This window comes from Rhinopithecus roxellana, chromosome 5 (genome assembly GCF_007565055.1).
Source record: "Rhinopithecus roxellana isolate Shanxi Qingling chromosome 5, ASM756505v1, whole genome shotgun sequence".
NCBI classification, from domain to species: Eukaryota; Metazoa; Chordata; class Mammalia; order Primates; family Cercopithecidae; genus Rhinopithecus; species Rhinopithecus roxellana.
The window spans coordinates 131,388,120-131,415,340 of NC_044553.1; the positions used below are offsets into that span (position 1 = coordinate 131,388,120).

A 27,221-nucleotide genomic window follows, 5' to 3' on the forward strand; every position below is an offset into this window, starting at 1 on the left:
AACTCAGAAAGAGCCCAGCTAACTGAGAATACTCATCATGAAATACGTATTTGTTGGACTCACTGTGTCCTTGACAGCCATGAAGCAGTGACAGATCCAGCGACGAGTGGTGCCATCACGACATATGTAAGAAAAGGCTCTATCAAAGTTCCTATCTGGGGCACAGAAAGAAACTTTCTCTATCGTCTGGTCAACTATGAGGTCCTAGAAAATAGGACACACAAAGAAAGACTTATGAGGTTATTTGAGCTTCTCAGAACACAGGATGTTCATTTCATGATGCACAATCCATACATCTGATACAGCTAGGCTATGGAATAGCTAGATCTGTGTCCAGCAGTTTAAATACTGAGAATTGGACTTAGCAGCAGATATCCTAAGAGGCACTTTGCCCAGATACTTCTCTCATCTACATGTTCTAAAGCATATGCTTGTTGATTCTAGTTTTACATCTCTTTCATGGTAGATCCCACATTCAACAATATATGTAAATCAGTATCTTTACTCCTTTGGGTTTACTTCCAAATATAAGCAAATACATATAATAGTCATGTTTATGCTACCTTCGTTACACAATGAACACTACACACATACACACACAGTTCTGCGCCTTGCTTTTTTACATTAGATATACCCTATCCAGTGAATTTACTTCAGATACTATATTTTTCAGGTGTGGAATTTCCATTTGTTTTTCTTTTCTTTTTTTTTTTGGACAGTCTCGCTTTGTCACCCGGGCTGGAATGCAGTGGCGTGATCTTGGCTCACTGTAACCTCTGCCTCCAGGGTTCAAGCAATTCTTCTGCCTCAGCCTCCTGAGTAACTGGGACTACAGACGTGTGCCACCACACCCGGCTAACTTTTTGTGTTTTTAGTAGAGACAGGTTTCACTGTGTTAGCCAGGATGGTCTCAATCTCCTGACCTCATGATCCACCTGCCTCGGCCTCCCAAAGTGCTCGGATTACAGGTGTGAGCCACCGCTCCCAGCCATTTGTTTCTTTTTCATAGTTTCTATTCTCTGCCAAGATTTCTATCTCTTCATTCAATATGAACATATTTCCTTTCTGTCACTGAGTATAGTTATAATCCCTACTATACACTATTTTCATTTCTGTTAAGGTAGCACTCTACTTCAATGTACCATTTTCTGTACTAGTTGTGGTGATGCTACAAATACAAAACAAAATAATGACTCAAAGACAAGAGATGTTTATTTCTCTTTTTTTTTGAATAATATTTTCTTTATTTACAAGTTAGAATCAACAAAGACAGTCCAGGGGACCAAATGGGGAGATGACTGAAACCCCCAGGGCCCCAAATGGAGCGGAAGGAAAAAGGGAAAACAGAGTAGAAAAAAAAAGTCAACGTAAAAAAAGAGCTCCCCCTTCTTCCCTCCCCGTGGAGGCTGAGGGGACCATGGCCCCACCCTTCCCCCCAGCCTTACCTAGCTTAAAATAAATTAGAACAAACAACTTCAAAACAGGGCCCTTAGAAGTGAATAGGGCAGCTATGGCCTCAGGTAACTCTAGATCAGGGCTTTGCACATTCCCACCCTTGCCCTGCCCCATTTTGAATGGGGGCTCTGTGTCCAAGAGGTCACTCCCCAATGGGGCTAGGAATTCAATGTTATTTTGTCCACGTCCCTCCTTCAGTAAATCTCCCTGCATCCCTCCCCCACTGCAGAGCCAGCTCTCCTAGAGGGGGACGGGGGGGGGGGGGGGGGCGGTGTGAGATGAAGAAGTGTCACAGCAAAGGGGGAAGGGGCAGGTGGGGCAGGGTGGTCTAGGGGTCCGGTCCTGCGGAGCCTTCCTGCCCCATCTGGCCTGACCCCTTAGCCTGAGTCTGAATCACTGGTGTCTGAAGAGGACGACGATGAAGAGGAGCTGGAATCTGAGCTGGAGCTGGAAGCGCTAAGGCGTGACACTGCTACTTGCTGTGCAGAGTATGACTCTGTTTTCTCACTCACTTTCTTGGGGGGCTTTTTAGTGGAATTGAGCTGTCCGCTGACATCTTGTAACCGCTTTTCTAATTCCCGCTTTTTCTCCAAAGCTAGTTCCTCCTTTGTCTTTCCCACAGGCTTCTTAATGGTGTAGGGCTTCCGAGGTTTCTTACACAGGCAGGAAAGGACATAGCGCTCAAGCTCTCTAAGTGTGGATGGCTTGAGTGTTTCAAAATCCATCTCGATCTCTTCTGGGTTTGAATCACGTAAAGAGGGCTCCCTGGCTTGGATTATACGCACAACTCGGCCCAGTTTCTCCCCAGGTAATTTGTTGATGTCCAGGCTCAGCTGCCGCTTCTCATCGTAACTCATGGGCCTGCTCTCTTCCTCCTCCTCTGAATCATAACCTGTAGGCAGGGCAGGTGGGGCTGTCTTTGTGGCCTTTTTGGGGAGCTTGGTGCCACTTCCTCCAGAAGGTCCAAAGCCAGAAAGGCCTAAAGCAGCACTGCCACCCCCACTGCCACTTGCTTTCTTGGACTTCTTGGGCTGAGGTGGGTGGGGTGCCCGAGGCCCCTTGTCATCTTCATCGGCCCCAGCTCGGCCTCGATGCTTCTCTGCCTTCCGTTTCTTCTTTTTCTCTTTTTTCTCTCTTTTCCTCTTGGGCTTAGATATTGGACCCTGGGACAGAGCAGCCAGTTGTTCGTGTACAGCCCGAAGCTGTTCCTGTAGTTCTGCTAAGCGATGAGCCCTTTCTTCCTCCGAGTCTGAGCTTTCACTCTCTTCTTCTTCCTCCTCGTCCTCCTCATCCTCCTCCTCCTCTTCCTCAGAGGAGCTCTCACTGCTACTTTCCTCACTGGAGGACTCTGAAGATGATTTGGCCAAACCAGGGGGCATGGCAGTAGAGACTGGTAAAGGCCCTGGTTCCAGTGGTTCATCTGGCATCTTGGCATAACGGAACTCAAATACATCCTGTAGCTTTCGTGCCATTGCCACAACATCGTGATCTGGGGGATTGTACTTATAGCAGTTGGAGAACATAAGCCGTACATCAGCAGCAAACTCCTGTGCATCCCGGTAATCACGGTTCTCCATCTTCCGCTTGACAGTGCTGAGGTCCATGGGGTGCTTAATGATGTCATGGTAGTCATGCAGGCCAAGTGTAGAAGCATCCACTGGTTTATAGAAAGGCCAAGCATAGGCAGCATGCTTCTTAGAGAGTAACTCCTTCAAAATGCCATTGCAATGTTTTAATTGTTCTGAAAGCTTTCCTTTCTTAGAGCTATGGTGTTGTTGCTGAGAGTCAGGCAAGTCTTTGCGTGGGGGCTTGATGGGGCGACCACTCACTCTACGCATAGGGGGAAGCCGTGCTGCCTTAGGCTCAAGACTCCCAGGAGGGCTAGGTGGAGAACCAGGAGCCAGGATGGCTGTAGGTGTAGGGGTGGTAGTATCTGCTTTCCGCTTTACGCCTTTTTTCTTGGCAAGGGGCTGGGCTGGAGGAGCTGCAGTAACAGCAAGGAGTGGGGGTCCAGCAGAGTACAGGGACTTGAGAAGTGGAGAGGAAATGACTGATGGGTGGGGAATGTTGAGGACAGTGGTAGGTATCTCAGGTGGGGGAATATACAGGGCTGTGTGTGACACAGAAGAAACAGCAGGCACCTGATGGGCACTGGTAACACTGCCCTGGAGCGCTGCCAACTTGGCCCCCTTCTTGTGGCTGTTCTTAGGGATGGTCACCACCAGTTCTTGCTCTTCTTGTGGCATTGATGCAACTTTCTGTAGGAAGATCTTTTCCAGCGTTTGTGCCATTAGGACAATATCATCAGTGGGCTTGTTGTAAATATAACAGTTGGTGAACATGGTATTAAAATCTTGCATACACTCTGAGGCAGCCCAATAATAATTGTTTTCAAGTCTCCTCTTAATAGTACCCATGTCCATAGGCTGTTTTATCATTTTGTGATAATCCGGTAGACCCAGTTTGACAGCATCCACAGGCTGCCGGAATGGCCATGCGAACTGATGTTTCCACAGAGCCTTCATCACTACCTTGTGTAGGTATTGCAGCTGGTTGGTAACTCGTCCTGGCTTTTTGGGATTGGACACTTCCGAGGGTGGTGGGTTGGCAGGGGTCAGTTGCAAAGCAGGCACCCATGCCATTGTGGGGCTCTCAAATCCCTCATACAAGAGAGAGGGTTTTCGAATCCTTTTCCCTGGTGCCGCTGCTTCTGGGCCCAGCCCCAGTAATCCTGCATTCCCTTCCCCAGGGAGCTTGTTGTGAGGGGTCACGTTTTGCAGCATCTTGACCGCAGGGAACCGGTGCTGCCCTCAGCCGCGGAAAGTCCGGGTGGCCTCGGTTCCCCTCACCGCCCGGTCCAGCATAACCCGGTAAGTACCGGGGAGACTGTTCCTCTTGGGCCTCCAGGCAACAAACCCCCTGCCTGACCGGCACGAAAGCAGTCCCTTTGGGGCCTCTCGGAGAGCTCCAGGCAGCTTGGCGCGCTCTGCAGATGGCGGACAGCAAGAAAATGGCGGCGGCCTCCGCTGAGGCGGGCGACTGAGGGACTGACTCTTCAAAGAACGGTCCCCGATCTCAGACACCGTCATCAATATAGCCCGCTGTTGGTCTGCAGGGATCCCCTCTTCTTGTCGGGAGCCTACGGGGCGGACGAGGTCCCGTTTCGATCTCGGATGGAGGCGGATGAACACGAAAAGTGGTTTAGGGAGCCGCCGCCTCCATCTTTGAAATCCTCTTGAGGGCGTAGTAGAAGGGGAGGACAGACTCCGAGGATTGCGCGGGGCCCGAAAAAGGGGAGCTTCAGGGGCTTCTATGGGGTCTGTACTGTCCGCTGGGACCAGTCATAGGCCTGGACGAAGGCCATTTCCAAGCGGATGGAGGTGGATTGTAATGGCGGCCCCGCACGACTCGAAGGCTCTGTATCGGTAGGCAGAATCCTCCATCGCCCTAGAGGCTGCTCCACTCCAGCGCGAAATGGCGCCACCGAGCCCCGCGCCAGCCCTTTATATATAGGCGGGGAGGAGGAGCTTCGCCGCTCATGCGCGCCACCCCGCTCGAGATTTCCCCCACCCTCTCCGCGCGCGCTCGCTCACGCGGGTGAAGAAGCTGAGTCCAAGGGGAAGGAATACCTCTCCGCGGGAGCTTTTTCTATTGGCCAGTCGCAACGATGACGTCATAAACTTCATTTCCAAGGTGTCAGTCACCAGGCAGAAGAGTGCCGCAGAGAGGAAGTGGCAACCCGTCACATTTCCAAGCCAACTGGCTGAGCTGTGGTCCGCCGAATCCAGGCAAAGAGGATGGTTGGAAGGGGTGCGGAAGCCATCGCCCCAGAGCCTCCAGCACCCTCTCCCTGCCTCCCCTTCCAACAAAGTCTTCCCAGGCTTCCATGCACAGCACAACTGGAGACTGCCAAGCTCGGGCAGGTCGTGCCGTTCGTAGCTCCTCCATTGGCCAGACCGGCAGGGAAAGGGGAGGGGTCGCGTGGGCGTAGCCTGCCTGGGCCCGCCAGGGGTGTGGCCGCAAGACGCCCGGAGGGTCGCAAGACGCCCGGCGGGTCGTGGTTCTCCGCGGTAAGGCAGCTGCAGCGAAGAATCTGGATCCTAAAGCCTTCCAGGGGGCCTCCAAAGTTGCCCTCGGCTTGGTACGGGGTATGTAATCCGGGGTGTCAACCCCCCCCGGAAAACGAAGCCGTGTTGGGGGAGGGGGCGTAGCCCCCAGCCCCAAGAGATGTTTATTTCTTGGTCAAACAATGAAGGAGGGAACTTAAAATCTGTCTGCTAATTCCAATATCTGAGTCATCTTGAAGTTGGGTCTTTATTGATTGTTATTTTGATAAGAATAAGTCAGACTTGTCTGTTTTGTTGTATGCTGAGTAACTGCATTGTAGACATTGTGAATGTTGTATGTGGAGAGTCTGGATTCCATTATATTCCTTGGAAGTGTTACGTTTTTGGTTTTATCAGGTAGCTTATTTGATTATACGCAAATGGAAAACTATCTTTTGAACAGCACCTCAGACATCAGGGTGTTTCTGTTCTTTTTTTGAGACTGCCTTGCTCCATCATCCAGGCTGGAGTGCAGTGGCACAATCACTGCTTACTGTAACCTCAACTCCTGGGCTCAAGCGATCCTCCCGCCTCAGCCTCCCAAGTAGCTAGGACTACAGGTGCATGTCACCTACATAGGTAATCAAGTATCAGTTTTTATATCCTTAGTTGGGCTATTTGGAGTCTGCCTTGAATCTACATGGCTAAAGGGGCAGAGATTAGGGCAGAATTTATGAACAGAATTTGGGACAGAATTACTCCTTTTTGGCTTATTTCCAGGATTCTCTTTTTACTTTCTTCTTTTGAGACAGTCTTGCTCTGTCGCCCAGGCCGCTGGAGTGCAATGGCGCAATCTCAGCTTACTGCAACCTCTGCCTTCCAGGTTCAAGTGACTCTCCTGCCTCAGCCTCCCAAGTAGCTGGAACCATAGGCACACACCACCATGACCAGCCAATTTTTTGTATTTTTAGGAGAGACAGGGTTTCAGCATGTTAGCCAGGCTGGTCTCGAACTACTGGCTTCAAGTGATCCACCCGCCTTGGCCTCCCAAAGTGCTGGGATTACAGGTGTGAGCCACCACGCCCAGCCTCTCTTTTTACCTTCTAGTGGCTATTGTTGCCTCAAATTCTGTCTTCTGCAATTTAGGAGGCTGAGGCAGGTGGATCACTGGAGGTCAGGAGTTCAAGACCAGCCTGGCCAACATGGTGAAACTCCATCTCTACCAAAAATACAAAAATTCGCTGGGTGTGCTGGCGGGTGCCTGTAATCCCAACTACTCGGGAGGCTGAGGCAGGAGAATTGCTTGAACCCAGGAGGCGGAGGTTGCAGTGAGCCAAGATCGCACCATTGCACTCCAGCCTGGGCGACAGAGCCAGACTCCATCTCAAAAAACAAACAAACAAAAAAATTATGTCTTTTGGTTTTTTTTTTTTTTTTTTTTTTTTTTTTTTTTTTTTTTTTTTTTTTGAGACGGAGTCTTGCTCTGTCTCCCAGGCTGGAGTGCAGTGGCCGGATCTCAGCTCACTGCAAGTTCCTCCTCCTGGGTTTACGCCATTCTCTCGCCTCAGCCTCCCAAGTAGCTGGGACTACAGGCGCCCGCCACATCGCCCGGCTAAGTTTTTGTATTTCTTTAGTAGAGACGGGGTTTCACCGTGTTAGCCAGGATGGTCTCGATCTCCTGACCTCGTGATCCGCCCGTCTCGGCCTCCCAAAGTGCTGGGATTACAGGCTTGAGCCACCGCGCCCGGCCTCTTTTGGTTTTTAAGACCAAAAAACTAAATGTTTCTCACTGAAGTTAGAGCTACCCTATATGGTACAGACTAGGGCCTATCCTTAAGCTAGAAGCTGTGAAATGGGAAATCACCCAATACAATTTCCTTCTTCTAAGTGTCGGCTTCTCTCTAGAATCTATCTGTTTGGGTTATTTTCTAGTGCCTTTGAATAACTGGGTTATTTTGTTTAGAATTTACAGTTGTTTGCTAGAGGGTCAGTCCAACAGAAGCTCTATTTAGCTATTGCTGGAAGTGAAACACACTGAACAGTCATTTTAAAACTTGTTTTTCTAATTTTTTTCTTTGTAACATAAATTTCATTTCCACATTTCCATTTGCAATTCATTTATCTCTTTTTCTTTCTTTTTTTTTTTTTGATACAGAGTCTTGCTCTGTTGCCCAGGCTGGAGTGCAGTGGCGCGTTCTTGGCTCACTTCAAGCTCTGCCTCCCAGGTTCATGCCATTCTCTGGCCTCAGCCTCCTGAGTAGCTGGGACTACAGGCGCCTGCCACCACGCCCAGCTAATTTTTTGTATTTTTAGTAAAGATGAGGTTTCACCGTGTTAGCCAGGATGGTCTTGATCTCTTGACCTCGTGATCTGCCTGCCTCGGCCTCCCAAAGTGCTGGGATTACAGGCATGAGCCACTGCACCCAGCCATTCATTTATCTCTTTTTCTAAGAAACTAAGAGTTACTATACCAAGTAGGAACACTAGGCTGAGTGCGGTAGATCACACCTGTAATCCCAGCACTTTGGGGTGCTGAGGTGGGAAGATTGCTTGAGCCCAGGGTTTTGAAACCAGCCTGGGCAACATAGTGAGACCCCATCTCTAAAAAAAGAAAAAAAAATCTGGGCCATGGTGGTGTGTGCCTGCAGTCCCAGCTACTTGAGAGGCTGGGGTTGCAGGATCCCTTGAGTCTAGGAGACTGAGGCTGCAGTGAGCTATGTCTGTGCCACTGTACTCCAGCCTGGGTGACAGTGTAAGACACTGTCTCAAAAAAAAAGAAAAAAGAAAAAACAAAAAACAAAAAAAAGGTAGGAACACTATCAGAATCAAGATACACATGAGTTGGGAGATGGGATAGCAAGGCAATCTGACAGAGCTTCTTGCTCAAAGGTTAAGGGCTTCAGATTTCAGCTTCTGTTCCACAAAAATTTGTGCAGATCATGGCATGGTGTTATCACAAATACTGATCCCAACATGGTATTAGTTCCTGCTTATAGCGAAATACAAGGTGGGAAGATGGTCCCAATGGTGACAAGCCACCAATGACTACTAATTACTACTATTCAGTGTGGAAAAAACTAAACTAATGAATGCCAGTGGTGTGAGTAGCCACAAGGGGGCAATATTACTTTCCAACTATTGTATAAAACAATTAAATACATAGCTTTCAAGTGTAACAAATTTCATCCAAACACTAATGAAAACTACAAAAGTTCCAAAAAATAATTAAAATGATCACTGTTTCCAACAGTAATGTACTAAAATTGAAGACTATTGCTTCTCTTGAACTTAAAAAAAAGTATGCAATGTAAGGTCAAATAACTAAAATGCAGCTATATTAAATCACTTGAAATTACCAGGCAAGTTGCCTATCAAAACTGGTTTTTACCTGCCAGACTTTCTCCCCTTTCAGTGGCATTTGAATTTTTTTTTTTTAATTATCTTCTTGTTAAATTTTTTCCTGACTTTAGTTATTCTAGGAAATTTTAATTAATAATTAAATGTCCTTATATAACACCTTATGCTTTCTAGGGGTAGATCTGTGTGTCTATTCTTATTTAGGCATTTAGGATCACTGTTTCTCAAATGCAAAATGCTACCTATGATTTGAGATATTATTTGGATTCTAAGTAAATGTTAACCAAAGAGCCATTTACTAGTCCTTAAGATGTCACTTAAATTGAGTTTTGAGTCAAAAGCCAGGTTAATTAGTTCAAATATCATTTTCTTAAAATAGTGTTTTCTTCAGAGCAAGAAGAAATTTCAGATGTGGAGTCCATCTGTTTTTAATTTTAAAATATGGTAAAAGGATAGTTTATCATCTTTTATATCAAATTTGTGAGAGTGAAAACTTTTTAAAAAATATGTAAGAACAAAAATAGGCCACGCACGTTGGCTCATGCCTGTAATCCCAGCACTTTGGGAGGCCAAGGCAGGCAGATCACTTGAGATCGGACGTTCAAGACCAGCCTGACCAACAAGGTGAAACCTCGTCTGTACCAAAAAATACAAAAATTAGCGGGGCATGGTGGTCCGTGTGTGTAGTCAGCTACTTGGGAGGCTGAGGCAGGAGAATCGTTTGAACCCAAGAGGTGGAGGTTGCAGTGAGCTGGGATTGTACCACTGCACTCCAGCCTGGGCAACAAGAGTGAAATTCCATCTCAAAAAAAAAAAAAAAAAAAAAGAACTCAGATCTTAACACTAAATGCTAATGCTTAGTACCTTAGACATGCTATGTCATGTAGAACAAAATGTTGAGAGAATACTATTTTTCATAAAGTAAATGAGTAACTAAAGTGGTTTCCTGAACATTAAATAGTCTCTCAGAAGATTGTACTTTGGACTAAGTGGAAGGATAAAACTTCAACAATATAATACCTTTCAACAGCTTAAGGGTATTATATCTGATCATTACAGATTTTTAAAAACATATGAGCAGTCCTATTTATGCTTATAAGAATCTTACCTTAGGTCAGACACGGTGGCTCACTCCTTTAATCCCAGCACTTTGGGAAGCCGCCGGTGGATCACCTGAGGTCAGGAGTTTGAGATCAGCCTGGCCAACATGGTGAAACCCTGTCTCTACTTATAGAAAAATTAGCCAGGCATGGTAGCACACCCCTGTAATCCCAGCTACTCGGGTGGCTGAGGCAGGAGAGTTGCTTGAACCCGAGAGACGGAGGTTGCAGTGAGCTGAGATCGCGCCATTGCACTCCAGCCTGGGCGACAAGAGTGAAACTCCATCTCCAAAAAAATAAAATAAAATAAAATAAATCAAAATCAAAATAAAGAATCTTACCTTAGTTTTTTCATCCACAACTCTGAGTCCATCTGCTGAGACCCACAGAACTGCTTTAACTGCTTTCTTTCCAGTCTTTTAAGAGAAACGAAAAAGGGGAGGGGGAGATACACATATACAATATTAAAAAAAAGTCATCTTCCACAGAAAACACTGACTTCTGCCTTCCAAAAGTCACAAGTACAGATGGAGTCCAAGTTCAGGAGTGGTACCCAAAGCCAGATACTCAAACCAAACTGCAGAAAAGTTCAGGAAAAAATAAGCCAAAGCCATTATTTTACAAACACAATGCAAAACAATAAGATAAAAGTAAGTAAAAGGGAAGTAACAGATGGAATAAAACCCAAGATATCACATTCCATAAAGGGCAAAGAATTCATAACTAGATTCTTCACCCATTTAAAAAATCAAGAAAACCAAGAGTCAGATACATATTAAACACATAAGGAGTTACACCACAAGTAGCGTCTACAAGTGTATTTAGAGCAAGAAGTAACATGTCTAAATTGAGATGTTGACCATTCTACTATCCTATGACCCCAGTATGTTATAGCAGGACCTTTGGTCACCTAAAATTTTCGTGTTAAAAACACAGTAAGTCTTCATTATTCTATTAACAATCTTTAAAAAGCCATTATTTGTTCTCTCAGAGTTAACACCGACATTTTTCCTAATAATTTTTTTTTTCTTGAGACAGAGTCTCACTCTGTCGCCCAGGCTGGAGAGCAATGACGTGATATTGGCTCACTGCAACCTCCTCACTCCCAGGTTCAAGCGATTCTCCTGCCTCAGCCTCCCGAATAGCTGGGATTACAGGCGCCTGCCATCACGCCTGGCTAATTTTTGTATTTCTAGTAGAGATGGAGCTAATTTTTGTATTTCTAGTAGAGAGATTTCTAGCACATTGGCCAGGCTGGTCTGGAACTCCTGACCTCGTGATCTGCCCGCCTCAGCCTCCTGAAGTGCTGGGATTACTGGTGCGAGCCACTGTGCCCAGCGTCTAATAATTTTAGAGACGAGGTCTCACTATGTTGCCCACGCTGGAGTGCAGTGACTATTCACAGGTATGATCATAGAGCATTACAGCCTTGAACTCCTGGGCTCAAGTGATCCCCCTGTCCCAGTCTCATGTGTAGCCAGGACTACAAGTGTGCACCACTGCACCCAGCCCTGGCTTGGGTTTTAACTTGACATTAAATGCGTGGAGACATTTTGGGGACACAGGAAGATTTAAAAACTACTGAAAAAAATAATTTTCTTGGCCGGGCGCGGTGGCTCAAGCCTGTAATCCCAGCACTTTGGGAGGCCGAGACGGGCGGATCACGAGGTCAGGAGATCGAGACCATCCTGGCTAACACGGTGAAACCCCGTCTCTACTAAAAATACAAAAAACTAGCCGGGCGTGGTGGCGGGCGCCTGTAGTCCCAGCTACTCGGGAGGCTGAGGCAGGAGAATGGCGGGAACCCGGGAGATGGAGCTTGCAGTGAGCCAAGATTGCGCCACTGCACTCCAGCCTGGGCAACAGAGCGAGACTCCGTCTCAAAAAAAAAAAAAAAAAAAAAAATTTTTCTTTTTACTGGCTCAGAAAATACTTTTTGGCACATGAGAATCACATGAGAACAAGCTGATGCATAATTCCTCCTGTGATGGAATGTAATAGTAATTTAACAGTGTCCTTTCTTTTTAACTGCCTCAAGGATACAGCAAAATAAAACAAAAGCAATATGAAGGCTGAGAATAGGTATTAGATTATCATAAAAAATATAGATCAAAAAGAATCTGTTGCTAAGGTTGGCGCAGCAGCCTCTAGAAGGGACAAGGGAGACTATCAGAACTGTCTACCATTCTCCTCTATATGTGATCCAAGCCTAGGAAAACTTGATATGGGGACATGGCCTTACTTAACCTGTGATCCACTAGGCCTCATCATCTCCACCACCACCATACATTTGATGAGTGCCTATAATATGCCGGCCAGTGGAAATACCTGGACGGTTACTGAAAGGCAACAATCAGACAAAAAATAAAGAATACCGTAGGTAAGTGCTACAGTAGAGCTGAGAACAAGGTACACTGATGTCAGAAAAGAGGTATAATCAAATCTATTTGTGGAATTGGGGAAGGTTATACAAAGGAGAAGACCGAACTGGGTGCTGAAATAATTTTTCTTGATGCTCTAGGTAGGGGCAGGGAGACAGGGAAGTAACAGAAGTACTGGACATGCCAGGCAGAAGAAACAGCAGTACAGGACATGGAAGCAAACAACATGGCAATTCTGGGGCTCTATAAATATTTCAGTATGGCTTGGTAAGTAGACTTGGCAATGGGAGAGGCATAATGGGAGATAGAGTAGGAAAGGCCTAATCACGGAAGGTCTTCTATTCCTGATAAGGACTTTGATCTTGATTCTATGCGTAATTAGGAGCTACTCTGTAAATATTATTACAATAAATTGAATTTAGGTAAAGGAGATTAGCCTTGGTAATATGGGTAGGCTTCATCCAATCAGTTGAAGGCCTCAAGAACAAAAACTGAGGTTTCCTGGAGAAGAAACCCTGCCTGAGTTTCCAGCCTGTTGGCCTGCTTTACAGGTATCAGACTTGCCAGCCTGCCAGCCCCTACAATCACATGAGTGAGTTCTTAAAATAGATAATATATAATATATATTAATATTTGATATATATCATATATATTTATATATATCATATATTGATATATATATATCACATATATGATATATACATATAAAACCTCCTAGAGGTTCTGTTTCTTTGGAGGATCCTGATACAGAAGTAGAAGTTAGACTAGAATGGGTTGATAAGTAAATGAAAGGCAAGAAGAGTCTACAAGTATTAAATACTTTTTTAACAAAGCTTTTCTATAAAAAGGAGAGCTGTAGGGCAATAAGGCACAGGCAGAGGATCAAGGGAAGCCTATAAGAATTGTGATACACTGGCATGTTATACTTGAAATACAATGGGCTTTGGATTAAGACAAATATGAGACTGAATTCAGTGCTACTATTCATAAGCTAAGAAAGTTATGTAGCCCATTGAGCTTCCATCTCTTCATCTGTAAAATACCTGTAGTTTGTTAAAAGGATTAGAGATTATATACAGTACCTGGAATTTAAATAGGGTAATAATTAGTAGCCATTTATCATCATTATATTATTAATAAACTTTAAAAAACCTTTCCCAATAGTAAAGCAGAATTCTTAAAAGAGTGATACACATTTTCAACAATGACAACAAAAAATCCTCTTCATGTGCTGAATGGGAAAAGCTAGTGGAACAACGGAAATGGAAGGCCCAAGAAAAAGAGAAGAGTAATTTAGAGGACAAAGTCCAACAAAATGCAGGGTGAGATGGGGCTAGAATACAAGTTTTAGACAGGAGGAGAGATGTCCATTCCTATGAAATGGAGGGATAAAGTGAGGCCGAGTAGATATGAAGACAGATTTGTAAAGGAGGGAGTAGCAAGTGGAGAAAATTCACTCTGCAGAACCATAAATTCATCTGCGAATGTATGGTATTACTTTACCTGCTTTACTTTGCTGGGGAGAGGAAAGATGACAGGCAGAGTAAAACAGTAAAGATTTAGAACAGTAGTATGGAGGCAGTCTAGTAGAGTGACTAGGAACCAAGCTGTTGTTTGGATTTGAATTCTGGTTCTGCAAGTTACTCCCATCAAAGGCAGGTTAATTTAACTTCTCTATGCTTCACTTTCTACACCTGTATAATGATGTTAATCTCATATACCTCATAGGGTTACTGTGAGGATTAAACGAATTAATGTATACGAAAGGTTTAGAACAAGGACAGTCATATAAATTTACTCTACAAACTGGGAACCCTTTGAAAATGAAAGGGATGACTATTAAAACTAATAAATGGGTGTTATAATAGGGCTGTTCCAGGCAAATTGGTAGAATAGTCATTCACCAACAACAGTAACTGCTCATATTTAACCAACCCTCATGTAACAATTAGTATTTTGCTGGAAGGTAAGCTCCATGAGGGCAAGGTTCTTCCTTCTATCATTCACTGCTGTATCCCTGGAACTTGAACAACACCTGGAACAGAGTAGCAGTTCAAGAAATATTTGTTGAAAGAAAAAATATGCTAAATATCAGTTGTAGGAAACAGGAGACAGCTAACCAATCTCCTGTTGTAGCTGACCAGTCAATATACAACATTACCAAATGGCACTGACAATTCTAAGATATTTAAATTTGCAGTTTAATCAATCTGCTCATTGTATAATTGTAGCCTGCAGTGTTCAGTATCTAAGGCAACAGATAGGACTACTTCAAGGTTGGAAGACTGAAGAAGGGAAAAATAAAAGGTCAATTTAGAATGGAACTGTTCTCCAGTTAGTCTCCTTACAATATTCAGGGAAATATAACATTTTCTTGGCCCAATTATATGCTTGTTTGTTTGGAGATAGGGTCTTGCCTTGTTGCCCAGGCTGGCATGCAAGTGGCACAGGACAGTTCACTGCAGCCTTGAACTCCTGGGCTCCAGTAATCCTCCCACTTCAGCCTCCCCAGTAGCTGGGACTACAGGCGTGCACTACCACACCCAGCTAATTTTTAAACGTTTTTTTTTGTAGAGATGGGGTCTTGCCCTGCTGCCTAGGCTGGAGCATAGTGACATAATCATAATTCACTGCAGCCTTGAACTCCTAGGCTTAAGCGATCCTCCTGCTTCGGCCTCCCAAAGTGCTGGGATTACAGGTGTAAATCACCACACACAGCCCAATTATATGGTTATAAAAACATGTGTGGCCAGGTGTGGTGGCTCATGTCTATAATCCCAACACTTTGGGAGGCCAAGGCAGGTGGATCGCTCGAGGCCAGGAGTTCGAAACCAGCCTGGCCAACATGGTGAAATCCCGTATCTACTAAAAATACAAAAAATTAGCCAGGTGTGGTGGCACGTGCCTGTAGTTCCAGCTACTCAGGAGGCTGAGGCAGGAGAATTGCTTGAACCCAGGAGGCAGAGGTTGCAATGAACTGAGATCACGCCACTGCACTCCTGCCTGGGTGACAGACCGAGACTCCATCTCAAAAATAAAAAAATGAAATAAAATAAAATTGTGCTTTTTGAGATAGGCCTTAATAATTTTATAGTATTGTACTAATGTATCAGTAAGGAATCATATTTGTCATATTTCATGACCTCTGATCTCTCTAAAGAAAGAAAACAGATAATATGAATTCTTGTATTTGTTCATACTTTTGGGTGTCAGTTCTTGTACATCATTATAGTTTGCCACATTATAGTTACTTCAGTCAGGTACTGAAATATTAATGATTAGATATGCCTGTAGCTGAAATTAAGCCCAGGCTTCCTCTCACAAATTCTACAGTTGCAATACTTCCATATTTCTTTTTTTTTTTTTTTTTTCTGAGACGAGGCTTACTCTGTCACCCAGGCTGGAGTGCAGTGGAGCAGTTTTAGGCTCACTGCAACCTCTCTGTCCTGGGTTCAAGTGATTCTTGTGCCTCAGTTTCCCGAGTAGCTGGGATTACAGGTGCATGGCCCCACACCCAGCTATATTTTTTGTATTTTTTTTTGGTAGAGATGGGGTTTTGCCAAGTTGGCCAGGCTGGTCTTGAACTCCTGACCTCAGGTGATCCGCCCACCTTGGCCTCTCAAAGTGCTGGGATTACAGGTATGAGCCACTGCGCCTGGCCAATACTTCCATATTATTTGTTAACTTGAGTCTTTCATTCTGACCATATAAACTAAGATCTCTGAGCATTTTTAAGAAAAGAAGATAAAAGTGACTGAGAGGACGATGTCTGCCCTAAAACTGTCTACTTGAAACCAGTACCCTAGGTGATCAGGCCACAGTTAACTAATCAAAGGACTGAAAAAAGATAACCTACATTAAGTATGAAATGTAGAATTTACATACAGGCTGGGCACAATGGCTCATGCCTATAATCCCAGCACTTTCGGAGGAAGCTGAGGAGGGTAGATCACCTGAAGTCAGGAGTTCGAGATCAACCTCACCAACATGGCGAAACCCTGTCTCTATTAAAAATACAAAAATTAGCCAGGTGTGGTAGCAGGTGCCTGTAACCCCAGCTGCTCGGAAGGCTGAGGCAGGAGACTCACTTGAACCTGGGAGGTGGAGGTTGCAGTGAGCTGAGATTGCACCATTGCACTCCAGCCTGGGCAACAGAGTGAGACTCCATCTCAAAAAAAAAAAAAAAAAAAGAAAGAAAAGAAAAAGAAAAGAAAGAAAAAAAGAATTTATATACATCTTAGTGGCACAAACACCTCTTTAAAAAGACAACATGCTGGCCAGGCACAGTGGCTCACACCTGTAATCCCAGCACTTTGGGAGGCCAAGGTCAGTGGATCACCTGAGGTCAGGAGTTTGAGACCATCCTGGCCAACATGGTAAAACCCCGTCTCTACTAAAAACACAAAAACCAGCCGGGTGTGGTGGCACGCGCCTGTAGTCCCAGCTACTCTGGAGGCTGTGGCATAAGAATTGCTTGAACCTAGGAGGCAGAGGTTGCAGTGAGCCAAGATCGCGCTACTGCACTCCAGTCTGGGTGACAGAGCGAGACTCCATCTAAACAACAACAAAAGACGATATGCTTCAGGAACTAATAAAAATGTGGAAGTGGCAACACAGATGTTCAGACATTCAGAATTATTTTATCATCGCTGCTCTAACACTTTCTACTTTAATAATAATTTCATGGTTATAGGTAGAATTCACACTGACAAATACGAGTATCGTGAAAAAGCTTCACAATAATGACAAAAATCCTTTTTTTCAAAGAAAACCGATCTAACATGGACAGAACTTTAGTAACTTAAAATTTAAATTGGTGAAATCTGAGCAGAAGGATCAAGCTAACCAAAAGTGAAAAATTAAAGTATAACTTTCTCAAGTAATTACTCTACACTATAAATATCCAGCTTAGTATTTAAAAATTATTATCTTCTTTAAAACCTTTTGTTATGGGTAGATATAAACCAATATAGCAATTAAGCAGGTTCCGACACTGGAGAAAATAATAACATATAGTGAATCTATTACAAATTACTAAATCAGGAAACTTGTACCAGAAGGAAATGCACAGGTAATCTTAACACAAATCTGGTGAAGGAACACAAAATGGTTGGGAAAATGGCACAGAAATAGTAACAAGCTCAGCACACTGTAAGATGACTTTCTCCTAAATATAAAAGCTACGCACAGTAAAAGGCAACTGAAATAACCAATTGTTATCTACCTATCTCCAGAGTTTTTTTGTTTGCTTTTTGTTTCTTTAAGTAGAAACCACTGTTTCTTTCTTTTTCTTTCTTTCCTTTTTTTTTTGTTATAGACAGGGTCTTAATTTGTCAAGCAGGCTGGAGAGCAGTGGTGTGATCACAGCTCACTGCAGCCTCAAACTCTTGGGCTCAAGTCATCCACCCACCTCAGCCTCCTGAGTAGCTGGGAGACCACAAGTAAGTACCACCACACCTGGCTTTTTTATTTTTATAGGACTTTTTATATATTTTATAGGACTTTCATAGGACTTTTTCATTTTTATAGGAAGCGGTCTTATGTTGCCCAGGCTGGTCTCAAGTTCCTGGCTTCACGTGATCCTCCCACCTCAGCCTTCCAAAGTATTAGGATTACAGATGTGAGCCACTATGCCCAGTTGAAACCACTTTTTAAAAATAAATTGAAAAAGGATGAAAATGACAAGTCGGTGATATACACGGTAGGTGGAAAGATTCTTACATTGCTCTTTTATTTCATCAGTATAACTGATGTTATCCTTGGGAGAAATGAGTTTTGTTTTATTTTTTGAGACAGTCTTGCTCTGTCACCCATGCTTGGAATGCAGTGGTGCGATCTTGGCTCACTGCAACCTCCACCTCCTGGGTTCAAGCGATTCTCCTGCCTCAGCCTCCCGAATGGCTGGGATTACGGTGCCTGCCACCATGCCCAGCTATGGCTAATTTTTGTATTTTTAATAGAGAAGGGGTTTCACCATGTTGGCCAGGCTGGTCTTGAACTCCTGACTTCAGGTGATCCGCCCGCCTCAGCCTCCCAAAATGCTGGGATTTAGGTGTGAGCTACTGCGCCTGGCTGAAATGAGTTTTTAAACTGTTGAAATTAGCAAACGTTTTTTGTGAAGGACCAGATAACAAAATATTTTAGGCTTTGCAGGACATACGATCTCTACTGCAACTACTCAACTCTATGATTGCACAAAAGCAGCCAGAACAATATGTACACAAATGGGCATGACTTTGTTCCAATAAAATGTTATTTACAAAAACAAATACAGTAGTGGGCCATAGTTTGCAACATCTGATATAATCATAATCTCTATAATTAATTGAATGTTCTTGGAAAGATAATTCTTTGTACTGAAATATTAGACCTGTTGGAACTGTGTCCTTGAATTTATTTTCTTTTTTTTCTGACAAATGTATTTACATGCTACCCATTTTTTTTTTTTTTTTTTTTTTTTTTTTGAGACAGAGTCTCGCTCTATAGACCAGGCTGGAGTGCAGTGGTGCGATCTCGACCTCGGCTCGCTGCAAGCTCCGCCTCCCGGGTTCACGCCATTCTCCTGTCCCAGCCTCCTGAGTAGCTGGGACTACAGGCGCCCGCCACTGTGCCCGGCTAATTTTTTGTATTTTTAGTCGAGATGGGGTTTCACCGTGGTCTCCATCTCCTGACCTCGTGATCCGCCCGCCTCAGCCTCCCAAAGTGCTGGGATTACAAGCGTGAGCCACCGCGCCCAGCCTACATGCTACCCATTTTAAGGTGCTGTCCAACTCTAAAATTCTACGTTCCCAAGATCACCAATGAGATAAGAGCATGCCACTGGCAAAAATAAAAATGACATCTGGAGGCAAGACAGTTCTGCTGGGCATATGCTAGGTAAGAGCAAAAGGGTTAAGCAGATGTTCTAATGTAAGCTGAAGTGAAGAAATGCTATAAAGACACATGGAAACCTAATTTTGCATAGCTTTGAAATGTTAAGAAGCAACAGCAGCCAGCAGACCAATTAGGGCAGAACAAGTCACTCTCAGAACAACAGTGATTTGCAATTCTACTGTGCAAAGTTCCTACAGCTACAAACCAAAGAGGTCTTCTTTAAAGGTACCCAATGTGTAAAGAATCACTGGTCAGTCTTTCTGCCACATCTACACAGAGGCAGGCATTACAGAGTAATGGTGATATATAAACCAGGAAACCATGATACAGTGTGCCTTGTAATAAACAAGGGACTTTTTTCAGAGGAAACCCAGCTTCACTGTTTTTTAAATCAGAAAAGCCTTGAAGTCTATAATTTGATATTTGAATTTCTGAACAGAATGGTATAATAAATAAATTTTGTCTTATAATTCCCAAATCCAGTGAATATACCCCAAAGAACAAAGCAGCGAAAGGACAGAAACACAACTTTCTTCAGGATTTGAGATTGTACTGTGCTCAGGAAGAGTACAGTAACTTTTAGTCTCAGACGCTAAGGTTAATTATTCCTGTACTTTCTTAAATGAGAGGGGCACTTAAAGGCTTTTAGGAAAAAACAAGCATGGAGCATGTCATGAACTACACAGTAAAGGAGAGTTTGGAGAGGCAATTTAGCTCTTCTAGTATGCCAAATCACTTCAATTGGGGGAGGGGACACCTAGGGATTATTCCAATATTAAGTTCATTTTTCAAAGGTATATAGTAGCTGAAATGAAAATTCTAGAGGCATCTCAAATTCAACCTGTCCAAAACCAAATTATCCCTTCTCACAATGAGTGATTCCACCATCCCCTTGGTCATCCATGAATGAAATCTGGGTCTCATCTTCTGTTTCCTTCTCAACACCCCTAGGTTGAATGAATGAATGAATGAATGAATGAGTGTGCAACATGTTTTCTCTCATCCCAATGTCCCTGATAGTGCTGTTCCTTCTGTCTGAAATCTTTCTCTTCTAACTTAGTTTAATTGGAACTCATAGTTTTTAGGCTCAGCCTTAGGTGTCATCTCCTCCTAGAAGCCTTCATTACAACCTTTCACATTCACTCTTCCTCTTTGCTCCTGGAGCACCTGTTATTGTCACACAATTTGGTAACCATGTCTTTACCTATCTGATTCCTCCCACAACAGGGTGAACTTGAGCAGTACATTCCTCATTCATTCCTTTATTCATTAATTCATAGTAAATGCCTGATAATGGGGCTTTTGAGCAAAGGGAAAGAGATGAGGAAGTGAGCCACACATATATCTGGATGATGTGTGTTCCAGACTAGAGATTACAACAAGTACAAAGGCCCTGAGGTGAAAGCATATCTGGTGTGTTTAAGGAATATCCAGGAGGCTAGTGTGGTTGGAACAGAGGAAGCAAGAAGGCGGCTAGGAGGAGATAAAAGAGGAAAAAGATGCCGGGCGCGATGGCTCAAGCCTGTAATCCCAGCACTTTGGGAGGCCGAGACGGGCGGATCACGAGGTCAGGAAATCGAGACCATCCTGGCTAACACGGAGAAACCCCGTCTCTACTAAAAATACAAAAACTAGCCGGGCGAGGTGGCGGGCGCCTGTAGTCCCAGCTACTCGGGAGGCTAAGGCAGGAGAATGGCGTAAACCCGGGAGGCAGAGCTTGCAGTGAGCTGAGATCCGGCCACTGCACTCCAGTCCGGGCGACAGAGCGAGACTCCGTCTCAAAAAAAAAAAAAAAAAAAAAAAAAAAGAGGAAAAAGACAGAGGGGATTCATACGCAATGGCCTACAAGGCCTAAAAGACTTTGCCTTTTACCCTGAGTAGATCAGGAAGCTACTGGAGGACATGGGACAGTGAAGCAACGTAATTGGGCCTCTGCCCCCGCTTTTTTTTTTTTGAGACAGAGTATTGCTCTGTTGCCCTGGCTGGAGCACAGTGGCATGATCTCGGCTCACTGCAAGCTCTACCTCCCGGGTTCACGCCATTCTCCTGCCTCAGCCTCCCAAGTAGCTGGGACTACAGGCACCCGCCACCACGCCTGTCTAATGTTTTTGTATTTTTAGTAGAGATGGGGTTTCACCATGTTAGCCAGGATTGTCTCGATCTCCTGATCTCGTGATCCACCCGCCTAGGACTCCCAAAGTGCTGGGATTATAGGCGTGAGCCACTGTGCCCGGCCGGACCTCTGTCTTAAAAAGATCACTCAGGCCATCTCTCAAGAGGGGATGGCAGGAGGAGAACAGTGAAAGCAGGGGTAGTAGGATGCTAGTAGAATGCTACTGCAATGGTTCAGTTAAGAGGAGATGCTGGCTTGGACCAGGGTAGGAGTGGTGGAGATACTGAGAACTGATTAGGTTCTTGAAGGCTACAGCAAACAGGAACTGTTAATGGAGTGGATGTAGGGTATAAGAAAAAGAGAAGTCAAGGTCAAATCCAGGGTTTGGCTAGTGCATAGGGACAGAGATGCTGTATACTGAGACTGGAAGAGACTAGGAGAGAAAGATCCTTCTCTCCTTGGGGGAATTCGATTTGTGACATATTAAAGGGTGAGGTGACTAGCAGATATCCAAGTGAAAAAGTTTAATAATGATGATGTGACACCTATCTACCAAAACAGGCCTTTTGGTGCTCTTACGTTTATTCATCTAATCTTCACAACAACCACATGAAGTAGGCATTAATCGCAAAGCTAGTAAGTGCAAGTAATCTGGCACCAAAGGCTGGGCCCTTGATTCTTATGCTATATTGCTTCTAAGATGGAAATACCATTATGGAGTTCAGGGGAGATGTATGGAGATATAAATTTCAAAACCATCAGCATGTATTACATAAATGATATTTAAAAACATCACATTGTGGATGAGATCATTAACGGAGAGGTGTAGGCTGAAAAGAGTCCACAGACGAAGGGGAAAATTGGGAAAGTATGATCCCTGAACCAGTGTTTCAAGGGGGAGTGAGACACGGGCTACGTCAATTGCTGCTGATAGCCTGAGTAAGGCGATAGGACTACTGGAATAGTAATACAAAAGAAGATAAGGGCAGCCGTGATGGGGTGGTGGAGAAAAAAGTTGTGGAGATGATTAAATGGGTTCAACAGAAGAAGGAGCTGAGGGTACCAAGAAAAAAACTTTTTTAAAAAGAAGACAGTATATTTTTATGCTAATGGATGATCCATTAGAGAAAGAAAACTGATTATAGAGGAGAGAGGGGGTAGCATTGCCAGAATAAGTAAGAGTTGGAATTAGAAGAATCTGGTGGAGGAGTTGGCCTCTGCAAGGAGCACAGATAGTTCATCCCTTGAACAGTAGGGAAACAATACATGAGCACAGATGCACTTTTAAAGAATAGGATCCAATACCCAAAGGAATATAAATAATTCTACTATAAAGACACTTGCACACATATGTTTACTGCAGCACTATTCACAAAAGCAAAGACTTGGAACCAACCCAAATGTCCATCAATGATAGACTGGATAAAGAAAATGTGGCACATATACACCATGGAATACTATGCAGCCATAAAAAAGAATGAGTTCATGTCCTTTGTAGGGACATGGATGAAGCTGGAAACCATCATTCTTAGCAAATTAACACAGGAACAGAAAACCAAATACCACATGTTCTCATTCATAAGTGGGAGGTGAACAATGAGAACACACGGACACAGGGAGGGGAACATCACACACTGGGGTCTGTCAAGGAGTTAGGGGCAAGGGGAGGGAGAGCATTAGGACAAATACCTAATGTATGTGGGGTTTAAAACTTAGATGACAGGTTGATGGGTGCAGCAAACCACCATGGCACATGTATACTTACGTAACAAACCTGCACGTTCTGCACATATATCCCAGAACTTAAGGTATAATAATAATAATAATAATAGGATCCAGAATGAAGATAAACACTAAGTACAAGTTGTCATAGAGGAGAAAATTTAGGAAATGTAAAATAGAATGCAGACTTGAATACACTAATTCAAGAGTGGAGTCATAAATGCCATGAAATCCTTTACTCTCAGGAATTAGGTTAAAACAACATAACTACACATTACTTTTCAACCATGCATTCTCTAAAACTTAACCATTTCTAATGGTGCCATTTAGCAATTGTAAAAACATAAAAACTTGAAAAACTATATTTGGCAGTGTATTAACAGGAGCTGTAAGAACAGATATAATATTTTTGGTGATTTTTATACAGTCAGAAGTGGTTGCTACAAAGAAAAATAAATCAAAGTGACATAACCCAGAGAGGAGTTCACAAACTCAAATGCGTACAAGAGTTAAAGGCAGATAACAAATGAGTAAAGCAGGGACAACAGGGAGTTGCAGGGATTGTGGCGAATAGGCAAAGGGCACAGCTGTTATTCAGGTCAAGACATGGTTGCCACATAGAAAGCAAGCTGTTTTGCCAGGTCTGCTAATTCTTAAGATGAATATCCTACTTTTTATATAAAAGCCTGTGTGCAGGCCAAAAGTCCATGTTTATGGAAGTATTCAGGCCCTTGGGCTGTTTAGCGTCCTCTGCATTAGACACTTCTCCATTCATTATAATTAAGGCATACTTGAGGAAAGCAGAGGAATGCTTTTTGAATGACAGAACATCAACATGGGGTAGGTGAAAGAACTTTGCACTAAGTTTCAGAAATCCTTGGTTTCACTGTAGGCACTGCCATTTAGTATTAGCTGGGTGAACTCTCTGAGCTTCTGTTTATTCATCTGTAAAATGCAGTTTCATGAACTACCCTGTCCAATTCACTGAACTGTTGTGAATGGCAAATTAGAAAGTAGGTCAAAGCACATAATAAACTATAAAGCTCTATATAAATACAAGTAAATGGCTTTAAAAAGACATCTAATAGGGTGGCCTAAGAATATTTCCTGTCTCTATGTTGAGTCAGCTTCTTCATAAAATGGGAATACAGATTACTTAGCTCATAGGGTTCCTCAAATACATTAAAATTATAAAAAAACCTTTTTTCAAACATTAAGTGCCATGTAATTTTTGGTAATAAAGTATTTGCCCAGTATAGCCAACTATGCTAATGAAGTTGCATGTAATAATCCCTAAAAAGCTGAGTGCATTATTGGCTTTCCTAAGGCAATGAGCTATTTAATTTAATTTAATTTATTTATTTATTTGAGATAGTCTCACTCTGTCACCCAGGCTGAAGTGCAGTGTCACGATCTGGGTTCACTGCAACCTCTGCCCACCCCCGGTGTTCAAGCGATTCTCCTGCCTCAGCCTCCCAAGTAGCTTGGATTATAGGCACCTGCCACCACGCCCAGCTAATTTTTGTCTTTTTAGTAGAGACGGGGTTTCACCATCTTGGCCAGACTCATCTTGAACTCTTGATCTTGTGGTTCACCCGCCTCAGCCTCCCAAAGTGCTGGGATTACAGGCGTGAGCCAATGCACCCAGCCATGGCAATGAGCAATTTAATTAGTTTGGAAAAAGTTATTTCAGATCCTTTTTTTTTTTGCCCCTCTTTTACAATGTTTGTAAGCTTACAATGGATTACAGGCCTGTAACAGACCCAGATTTATCTGTTCCATACTGCTAAAGTTTCTGGAGGCACTGCTCCTATCAGGTGGTGATGTAACAATAGGGAAGGTCAGGTCCAAGAGGCAACTTATGGAAAAGAGAAAATTTTCCTGGCTGTAAGTCATAAATTCAGAATCGGGGCAAACAATTCTTCTATCTACTTACTTTCACATAAATGTGTTTAATAAAAACACTTCTTGATTACTGTTGTTCTATTTATCCTGGATCATTAAATCATACATGATTCAAAGAATAACAAAGTATCAAAATTTATGAGGAACTGTACTGGATAAAAACTCCGTAACATACACTGTTCTGTAAGATTCTTCATTTTGAGCTTTCATCAAACCACAATTGACCTAGCAAACTCAATAATATTATCAAGTCTCTCTCACCAGTCTATTTCTTGTAGATTAGTGTGGAGATGAATTAAATGACGGCAACTTGAAAGATTTGAAAGATTCCAAATTAAAGAAAAAATTATCATTTAAAAGCACATTCTGGGTAAGATAATGGGCAATACTTGCCCCTCTCTGTTTTCCAAACTCTTTAAATGACTCACTATAAAAAATTATATATTAGTATAAAATCACCCTGACATTAAAAAAAAAATTTTCCCCAATAACATAAGAAAAGAATTCTGGGTGCTGTGGCTCATGCCTGTAATCCCAGCACCCTGGGAGGCCAAGGCAGGCAGATCACTTGAGGTCAGGAGTTCGAGACCAGCCTGGCCAACATGCTGAAACCCCATCTCTACTAAAAATACAAAAATTATCTGGGTATGTGGTCCCAGCTACTCGGGAGGCTGAAACAAAAAAATCACTTGAACCCGGAAAGCAGAGGTTGTGGTGACTGAGATCACACCAGCCAGGGTGATGAAGGGGGACTCTGTCTCAAAAAAAAAAAAAAAAAAAAAAATGTAGGCATACAACACACAAGCCATCCAGCAGGCTGGGCACAGTGGCTCATGCTTGTAATCCCAGCACTTTGGCAGGGTGAGGTGGGTGGATCACTTGACCTCAGGAGTTTGAGACCAGCCTGGGCAACATGGTGAAACCCTGTTTCTATAAAAAATACAAAAATAGCTGAGTGTGGTGGCACATGCGTGTAGTCCCAGCTACTCGAGAGGTTGTGTTGGGAGGATCCCCTAAGCCTGGGAGTTTGAGGCTGCAGTGAGCCATGATTGTGCCACCGCACTCCAGCCTGGGTGACAGAGTGAGACCCTGTCTCCAAAAAAAAAAAAGCCTTCTAGCAGAATGTCACTTCATCCCTAGAAGACCCACTTCCTGACCCCTCAACTGCTTCTGATATTTCTTTTTACCTTAAAAAAAAAAAAATACAGTGTAAGTAATCTTTTAATCAAAACACAGCCTCAGAGGGGAAGGCAAAGCCTGTCATTGTTTGTTGTTGCTGTTGTTAAACAGCTGACATATGTATTCTGGTGATGCTATGGTGCTGCTCAGTTACTCTGAACGTATTATTTTTTCACTCTACTAGTGATATGTCTTTTTTTTTTTTTTGAGACAGAGTCTTGCTCTGTAGCCCAGGCTGGAGTGCAGTGGCGTGATCTAGGCTCACTGCAGCCTCCATCTCCCGGGTTCAAGCAATTCTCCTGCCTCAACCTCCTGAGTAGCTGGGACTACAGCTGTGTGCCACCATGCCCAGCTAATTTTTTTGTATTTTTAGTAGATGAGATTTCACCCTGTTGGTCAGGCTGGTCTTGAACTCCTGACCTCAAGCAATCCACCCGCCCTTGTCCTCCCAAAGTGCTGGCGTGAGCCACCATGCCCAGTCAGTAGGTCTTTTTTTTTTTTTTTAAAGTGAAGTACTTATGTGTGAATAAGTGCAAGAAAATGACTGCATATAAATTCAAAGTAGGGAATGATAGTAATGCCAAACAACCACAGACTCCATCCACATGGGTGGCTGAGATAGTGATACCTTTGCTTTCTGATGGTTCAATGTACATGAACTTTGTTTCATGCACAAAATTAAATAATTATAAAATAATAAAGTAATATAAAATTATTAATTATAAAAATTATTTAAAATATTGTATAAAATTATCTTCAGGCTATATGTATAAGGCATATATAAAACACAAATAACTTCTGCATTTAGACTTGGGTCTTATCCCCAAAATATCTCATTATATATAAGCAAATATTCCAAAATCTGAAAAAAAAAATCCAAAATCCATAACCCTTCAGGTCCTAAACATTTCAAATAAGAGATACTCAACATGTAGAATTTAAATATTTCCAAATAAATAAATTGTTAGTTTGAACCACTGAAAAGGAATTTTTTTCTTTCTTTCTTTTTTTTTTTTTTGAGATGGTCTCCTTCTGTCACTGAGGCTGGAGTGCAATGGTATTATCTTGTCTCCTTGCAACCTGTGCCTCC

General features: G+C 43.3%; 2 protein-coding genes and 1 pseudogene across 22 annotated transcripts in view; 1 reads left to right on the top strand and 2 right to left on the bottom strand.

Annotated features, from left to right (window-relative positions):
* Positions 1-27,221, top strand: part of LOC104656358 (nucleophosmin-like) — a 560,652-nt gene that overhangs the window by 307,294 nt on the left and 226,137 nt on the right. The gene's annotated exons all lie outside the window — the stretch shown is intronic.
* The window catches only part of NUMB (NUMB endocytic adaptor protein), a 195,533-nt gene that overhangs the window by 16,736 nt on the left and 151,576 nt on the right, over positions 1-27,221 (bottom strand). For all 17 annotated transcript variants that reach the window (XM_030931551.1, XM_030931553.1, XM_030931549.1 and 14 more), the window contains 2 exons: positions 10,300-10,374; positions 64-204 (listed from right to left, as the gene is read on the bottom strand). In XM_030931551.1, coding sequence (XP_030787411.1) covers positions 64-204; positions 10,300-10,374 — 216 coding nt within the window. The remainder of the gene's footprint in view (positions 1-63; positions 205-10,299; positions 10,375-27,221) is intronic.
* LOC104656266 lies at positions 1,221-5,022 on the bottom strand (annotated as a pseudogene). Its single transcript, XR_747104.2, has one exon. The product of XR_747104.2 is annotated as a bromodomain-containing protein 2 pseudogene (transcript).